This window comes from Falco naumanni, chromosome 12, assembly GCF_017639655.2.
Source record: "Falco naumanni isolate bFalNau1 chromosome 12, bFalNau1.pat, whole genome shotgun sequence".
NCBI classification, from domain to species: Eukaryota; Metazoa; Chordata; class Aves; order Falconiformes; family Falconidae; genus Falco; species Falco naumanni.
In genome coordinates, this window is record NC_054065.1 from 33,648,513 (window position 1) to 33,657,053 (window position 8,541).

Genomic DNA, 8,541 nt, shown 5'->3' on the forward strand with positions numbered 1-8,541 from the left:
CTCTCAGGAACAGTTTTTCAGAACAGTGAAAAAGACGACACTCCAACACCCCGCCCCGGGTAAGTTTTTGGCATGATTTCTAGAGCAGTCACAGGGAATGGGCTATCCTCCTGTCTGTCAAAACCTGCCTCCATCACACCTGTCTCCTCTCAGCCAGGAACCACATTCTGGACTTCAGAAACATCTACCCTCAAAAGCCATACACTTTTCTCGACAAGCTAAAGGAACTGCTGTTTTCCAAAAGGGAAAAAAAGGTATCACTAAGACACTGCCAACCAGCTCTGGCTGCAACAAGCCCATGATGAAAGGTTCAACAGATTTTAGTACTTCCCATGGCAAACCCGACAATGAAGAGGTGAAGAAAGCCAGCCAGGCTTCCAGTGACATTTCCACACCTCAAGCCCAGTTTCCCAAAGTATTAAGGAGAGCAGAAACAGCAAAGGACTGGCAGGAGGAAAATACAAAACAGGGGCTTTAGAAGAACATGAGTGAGTACCAACGCCTTAGACTGACCCGCCTCTGCCCCACGGAGAGCAGCAAACAGAGGAGCAGGTGGCAGAGGCCCCGAGCGCACAAGCAGGAACAAGCAACACGTGGTCTGCCTGCAGCTGTGGTCTTTGAGAGGGGCCCAGCAGACATACCCCAGAGCCAGGGTTTGCAGACCAATCCACTGTGAAATGCTGTAAGGTCAGCTAAATACACACACAAACGCCACAACTTTGGAAAAAAAGCCACACAACGTTTTGCTTGAGCTAAACTGATCACAGCTCTCTACTCTCAAAACGAGCTTTCCACAACCACCCCCACAATTAGCACCTACTGCCTATTTCCATCGTTGGAACGGGTTTATGGAAGAGAAAGGGAAGAGAGATCACTGAAGGGTAGGTAGCTGCATTTAGGTGCTGAGCCATCAGGATATAATTTAGCCCTCTTCAAAGAGAGAAGTGTCTTTTTGTTAAAACTTTTTGTCTCATTTGGCTGGTTGCTCAGTTGACACCACCTGGCAGTTTCCTCTCGCCTCACACTTGCGAGGTGACTGCCACTCACCCCTTCCCACTGAGAGCAGTAACGTGGTGAGCAACCAGGCAGGATGGGGCTTTCCACTAGCTGTCCTGGCGGGGGGCGGGGGGGGCAGATCCCGCTGCAGCCAAACAGAGCTCTCCTGGGGGGCTCCCACATATGCCAGGATTTCAGCCCTACATGGAGAAAACCCCGCTTGTTTAGAAAGGCCCCAGAGTCACATCTCAACTCCTCCAGCCACAACCAGAGTACATCAAAACACAGGCTCTTCGGATGTCTGGGTTGCAAAAGCACTTAGTGTGACTGAGCCACAAGCTGGAACCAGGAACAGAAAACGCTGAGAATCACATTGTCCAACTACTTCTGTCAGAGCTCAGGAATTATTTTAGTTTCTCTTTTTTTGGAGACTGAACCAAGACATCTCTTCCTCCGCTCAGGTACCCCATGCCAAATGCTAATCAGTAACATGACATTTACACCTCATCTCCAGGGAGATGTCTACTTAAAATGCAACCAGGGCAAGGCCTCTATCCATCAATAAACAACTTCTTTCCTCCTGATAAATCCAAGACAACATGCTGAAGTACAGACATTGCAAAATTATCAGGTATGTCTTTAGTGAGCAATTCAGCTAAATTAAACTGCTCTTGCTCTGCAGAAAAGCAATTTCAGGAAATAAATGCTCTGCACAGGGAGCTTCTGGTATGCACAGGCAAAGGCAGCAGCAACATACTTTTCACCCCATCTTCACCAGGAAACTTAAGTCAGTCTTACCTGCAAAATACAAATGAGTTAGAGAATAAGCAGGTACAAACTGAAGACACTGAACAATATCATAAATGGATTTCTGGGAACAATAAAAGTAATGTCTAAACCAAAAGAACAACAAGAAAGAAACCTAACCCCAAAACACCCAATGCCGTCACTCCAAAATCTAAAAAAAATCCCTGCTGACATCACATTTTCTCCTTTAATTCACCAAAGACTTTTGTCAAACTTCTGGGTTCTGTCCAACCACTGGCAAAATCTGAAGCAGTGTTTGCTTCACACATGTTTCCAAAGTGGATGTGAAAAATACATTCTCTCTCTAGACACACCTAAATCTGAAAGAAGAAAGTCTTTCCTGAAAGTGCGACATCAGGAACATAAAATTTGCCTGGTAATTTACATGTGGACAAAGATCCTGTATTCACTCAGAACGAGCATATTTTGCATTTGGGCAGACAGTACCTGGCCAGCAAGGCAGAGCTGGGGGTCCTCTCATGACAGCTTCTCCTGAGTGTGTTATCTTTACCAGCCTAAGGGAACTGCGGGCACAAACATCCTTTGTCTCACCATGAAAAACAACTGCCAAACAAAGAATTAAGTACTGCACTGTCACGCAACAGGGATTTCAACCCTGGTGCACAATCACAGCATGTCTGCAAAGAGCAACCAAGGCAAATTTACTACGGGTATCTTTCAATTCACAGTACCAGTGTCTCTCCCTCCTCTCCAGAAAACACGAGAGGTTTCTGAACCCGTGCCCAATGACCATACTACCGTGGCGTATACTGCATACAGATTTGGATCAAAATAATTTCTCCTGGAGAGCACCTGAATCACTTCTGCGTCAGAAGTACACCAGAACAGTTTCCATCACAATCTCCTTATCAGCTGTACCACAAGGGTGAAAGGACAGGCCAAGGGTGAAACAAGAGACTGTTATCATCAGAGCTGCAGTCAAGCAAGCGCAAAATTTATGAGAAATACATAGACACACCGGGTTTGCAGTGCCCAAAGGACCTACAGACAAATGAATGTACAGCCCCCATGGCCTCTGTCATCTAGCAGAAGTAAAACAAACCATTCCCAGACACCCGAGTACAAGACTACGTTTCTTCAGCGAATGCTGTTTCTCTGGCTTGCTCTGGTGTCCCTTAAATCATCAGCTGTTCAAACTGCAAACTGGCAATTCTTTCCCAGCAGGAACTCAGAGCATGGGATGTGGAAAACCAAGAGCATTTTCATTCTTGGTCACGCAAGGCACCTTCTGACTACCAGGTGACAAAAATGATTTTAAAAGTAGTAGAGGAAGAAATAAATAACACAATGGCAAAAGTAGAACACAATCCCCTGATTTTCTAACAGAAAACATTTTTTTTTAAAAATCAATACATTTCTCCCCACAGACAAGGATCAAGAGCGTAACAATCAGGAAGCAAAGACACAGGCAAAGTATTCAAAAAACTGAGGGTCAAAAGGAATTTAAAGGACTAGGAAAAATTTCTTTTGGGTAAACTTTGGGTACCCAAGACGACCTATTCTACAACCCCAAAAGTGCAACTGAGCCCCAAGGCACACAGAGACATACAAAAACACAGCAGCCCCCCACAGGACAGCCCACACATCAAGTCACTGGCAAGCCTTCCAGCCTTTCTTGCTAGTCTTGCTTTAAACAAGAGATGGCTCCTAGCCCAGGCAGGATCTTCAAGAGCGTTCATCTTCCCTTCTTACAGGAAGTCTGGACAGTGGTGTTGCACAGGGCTCCCCCTTCTTACAGGTCCTAAAGGGTGAAAGAATCACCCACTCTTTCTTCACCCTCCACACAGGCCATCTGAGCCACTCAAGCCAATTAATCTTTTATTTCACTTCTTCTCTGCCAAGAAAATAAAAAAAGGGGGGAAAAAAATCCACCCTATCAGCCTTCCAACCGTGTGAAAGCACATTCAGAGCAAGCCTCCCAGCCCCTGAATGGGAGTTCCAGGCAGGCAGTGGGTCTCTTCACTCAGAAACATTACCTGCAGCTTTTGGACAGCTTGTGCAGTGAAATGCAACAAAGTAATTTTCCACTACAAGATTTATATGGGTCGCCGCCTCCTCCGGTTTGCTGCAAAACCTGCTTTATGTGCAGCTAAATGCAAACTGGAAAGATGCTAATGTGAGAAGGGTTTGTCCTCTCCTGGTTTCTGAGCACAGCAAACAAAGCTTCATAGGCAAACAGGCAACCACGTGGCTCTTTTATTCTGAGCCTAGCTATGCAGAATCCTCCTCAATGAAAAGTCTGCAGCCTAGCCTTAAATCTGCTTCACTAGAGGCACTGTATAGAGAGCATGGAGGTTGAATCATAGAAAATTCATCCAACCCTGAAAACCGGTCTTCCCCCAAATTCACGAAAGCCAGTGGGAACACAGCAGTATCTGCCTGAACTCTTAGCATCTGTGCAACCAATCCCTCCCTTTGGCATTAGGATCCTTTTTAACAGGATCCATTCACTGCAAAATAACTCAAAAAGAAAAAAAAACAAAGCCCCCAGACTTATCTTGCTATTCTAGGGATTAAACAAACATCTGAAAAAAAAATAATGAAAACAAAATACAAATGTAAAGGCATTACTCATGTTTTTCCAAGCTTGTTGCAGAAAACAACCCCAAAAAATCATGGGCAAACTGCACGGGTATCTGCATCCCTAGAGACTTAGTTTCAGACAATTTCTAAAGATCTTTGCTCTTGGAAAGACCTGTAAACCAAGACAATTAGCTCTAACAGATTCCTTTGCCATCGCCTACAAAAAGTTCCTTAAAATCTTGAACTTTTTCGCTCTTTCTGAAGGAATAGTCTAGTTCCTCTCTTGAAAACTAAACTGCAGTACAGTATCATCACTCTGGCACTTCTTCAAAAGAATGAAGATATTACATTGCAAAGAGCCACACAGAGCCTATTTATACAAGGGTAAAGGACTTAACGATTTTTCAAACATCCACCAGCAGAATCAATTGTTGCCGACACATGCTATGTCTGTGAAGGACATGATTTACTCTTTGATGTTGCAAAAAACAACCTGCTCTTTTCAGCTGTTGGGCTGAGACAGAAAAGGCTCATTATCTGTTCTTTGACAGCCTCTACAATTCAAGTACAAGTCTATCTGCACATAAAACCAAGCATTAACAGTAGGAGTTGTTAGATCTGTTACCAGGAAGTATCAGCCAATTAATACAAGGTAAATTTCCATTTCATGCCATCAAACATGCAGAAGATGCAACAGGCAAATTCAAACCTGATTCTATGGCTTCATCACTGTGGCATCCAGAATGTTCATCATTCAACAAGAAAAGCATCTGATATCAGGGACTATTTTAGTCGCGTCATAGATACATGAACAGTAAAGATGCTGTAAGAGATCCTGAGATCACCCAGTCCACTCCCTCAACCTACAAAGGACACACTACATAAAACAGCTGTCTGCTTAATTCCTTCCACCAACCCCTGGCAAAACACAACAGTCCATGCATCACGAACATCCCTTTGGCGATGCAGTGTGGAGCTAAACAGACTTAAGTTTGCCAGGTTCACACAGTAAATCAGACTAGCTGACTTCTGACTGAACAGTGATTTTTCCTAGAAAAAGAGAAGGGTACCAAAGTACTTCAAAAGCTAAATAAAGATTTACCCAGTGGGCAGAAATAGAAAAAGCTATCCAAATCTCAAAATCCAGCTAAGCTACTAAATGGTCCTATTTATACCAATGAGAAAGTGGGAGAGTGGGGTGAATAAAACACTAAGCACACCTTCTTAAATATTGGCCTTAAAAAGCCAGGACAGAGCAAGGCATTCAAGTCTTCACCGGCAGAGACCCAGCCCAGGAAAAGTTACTCCACAGTTCTCACCAGTCGTCTTTGACTGTACCTAGGAGCAAACAGTTGGGTTGTTCTACTATTTCTCTTTTAATTAAAACACAAATTAACAGGAATAACGGGCTTAATAGGGCAGTGGAAAAGCAACTAATGTAAAGCCTATGCGTTTCCATTAAAAAAAAAAAAGGACAGAAAAGAAAGGCAAGCTGAGTTTTCTGAGAATGTTTTCAAACATGTAAGCTCCACCTTCAGGGTCCTCAGAATATATGACAGCTTATTTTTTAAATAGACACAGCACCAACAGTGATGGAAAGCGAAGGCGTACCAGAGGCAAAAGCTCAAAACCCAGCATTGACAAGGAGATGTCAGTACACCCATAAAACCTTCTGAGTTAGCATTTGGCAGGAAATTCAAACAGTTCTAAGTATAGAAAAACACTGCCAACTACTGAAATTTATTCTTTTATTTGCTGCTATTATAGCAAAAAAATGCCTTTTTTTTTGTTTTGCTGAATAGTATATTGTATTTCTAAAGCACAGCAGAAAGCTATCATAAGCACTAGCTTACTTCTCTGTTCATAGCAGCATCACAGAAATACACTGAAAGCTGCATACACAGCTCCAGAGAAGTGCTGCACATCAGCAAACAGAACCAGAATATTTTATCTATATGCTAACCAGCACTTTCAGCATCCCACCCCTTGTTTTCCATTAAGAATGTCCCATGTAACCCCAATCAGATGCCTACCAATACTGCCTTCAATGAGGCCTACTGAATATCCATAATCTTTTAAAAAATCCCACACATCACCTTGCAGTTAGAGACAGTACCTAAGCTCATTTGACAAACTCTACATGGGTAAACTATGCAGCTTATCCCACTTTCTATTCATGTCCATACCTATGTAGCCTGATCTTGGCAAACAGTAACGTCGCCACAAAAGAAAATTAATTACTCCTGCAAAGACCTGAATCTGTATCCCCATCATAGCGAATACAAGCAAATACATATAAAATTAGCTTTTTGAATTAATTCCTTGGTAGAGATTGTTTAGCAGTTGTGGTAGAAAACCTGTCCAAAGAAGCCTCCAGGATCTTTTCTTTTGGCAGTGGCATCAGCTTTGAGGGTCTGTACAACTGCTGCCTTAGACACATTCCTCTTCAGCAACGTCCTTTCCCTCCCTTCATTGCAAACTGTTCATTCCCAAACTCTTCCCTGAGGCTTCCTTACCCGTTTCAGCCCCCCAAACAAGCTGTTGCCTACAGGGCACTTCCTTTTGGCTGGGGTAAGTGCTTCAGGCAGCGCTGTTCCATCTGAATGCAGGTGAAGTTTGAAACTTTAAGCTCCAAAATTCCCACAGTCCACCACTTCATTACTTAGCTCCCCTCTTACGGCCCAGACTCAGACTGCTTCTGTGCTTCTTTACAATTAATAACAAGTGATTAAACACTAACTCAAAACAATAAACAGCATGAAGGAAGCCATCTAGCCAGTCATTCACAAGAACTCAGGTCTGTCCCTCCAGGAGATAGAACTGCAAAGTAAAGGAGAGCATCTCGATTAATTGGGTTTTTCAGAAGGGGCCAGCAAGCTCCAGCTATTGAGACCGTAATAACCACGTTTCAGCTTGTGGAACAGGGGAAGATCTTGGGTAGGACCTGCAAGAACCAAGACCCCAGTGCATCAAGAGGGGGAAATGCAGTGTCAGCACCTGAGGTAAGGGGAAGAGGAAGGCACTGCTGATCAGTCAGTCAATAGCAATGAAATGCCAGGAAGGGTCATGCAGGGACTTAAGAGCACAGTGGGGGTGGGGGGAGGTAAGTCCATGAAGTGAGGGAAAGCCAAGCCAGCCTACAACATTAACAAGCAGAAATAATACAGCAGCCTGCAGGTAACGTATGGGCCTTTGGCAATGAAACATGTTTGCAAAAAGCAAAGCAAATGAAGCATGTCTGCAAAAAGCAGGGCAAATGAAGCAAGGTAGGGAAAGGCTCACACGAGCACACACCCTACAGGGCAGGGACATGGGAGCTACATCTAGCTTTTCCCCCTCAAGCACCCTGTCCCTTCCCAATGCCATGCCTTAGGTTCTCCTCTTCACAACTACCGCCTAAGTTACTACCTTTTTGGCTAGTCAGCAAGACTGCTGGTCTAATTAAATCACTGCAAGTATTAGCCCTTCCTTTGAAGGACGGGAGCTTGGAACATCAGTCTTGATAACTTACATTCTAATTGCATGAAATCTACATGTGTGTCACAGACCAGCACACAAGAACAAGCCGAACATTTGGCAATACAGCACCAGTTTATTTACGATTTATACTGACAGTATGGCCTAAGCAACAGCTACATTACTGCTCAATACTGTGGTAAAATGGTATTAGCATTAGTGTGAACAGCGTGTGGCAAGATTAACCTGAAACCTGTGTTTGAAAAAGGAGCAGATGCTTCTGTTATTTTAAGTATGTAGCAAACAACGAATAATTATACCCTAGGCAACTGAACAATTGACTTTTGGGACAGAAAAGCAGGCTTGGGGATTAGGGCTTTAAGGTTGTTGGCTTGCCTTGAATGCGTCCTCTGCAACAGCTGTTTAGTTTGTGCCAGAACCTTTCTAGTATGAACCATTACTTTAAAGAATATGCTTTCTCCAGCACTCCCCAAGAATACTGCTGACATTAATCAAATCTGAAGTCACCCACACTAGATTTTAGTCGAGCTTAGCATTGAGATACTACTGTGGTACAAGTATACTCCCTCCACAGTGTTTACTGAATTCTTAAGTTTTCTGCTCGTTTCACAGCTGACAGCTGGTTTATATTAAAGGCACAGGTCTCTCACTAGTCCATGAGCTAGGGAATGCAAAGCCATCTGCAAATGAAAGAGGAAAACAAACAGAACATGAACA

General features: G+C 43.6%; 1 protein-coding gene across 3 annotated transcripts in view; it reads right to left on the bottom strand.

Annotated features, from left to right (window-relative positions):
- The window catches only part of ABHD12 (abhydrolase domain containing 12, lysophospholipase), a 46,790-nt gene that overhangs the window by 23,281 nt on the left and 14,968 nt on the right, over window positions 1-8,541 (bottom strand). Inside the window, exon 1 of one of the 3 annotated variants that reach the window (XM_040612285.1) lies at window positions 8,200-8,504. The exons of the other annotated variants lie outside the window; for them this stretch is intronic. Within the exon in view, the coding sequence (XP_040468219.1) occupies window positions 8,200-8,312 (113 nt within the window). The 5' untranslated portion in view covers window positions 8,313-8,504. Of the gene's footprint in view, window positions 1-8,199; window positions 8,505-8,541 lie in introns of those variants that run through there. 3 annotated transcript variants of the gene reach the window in all.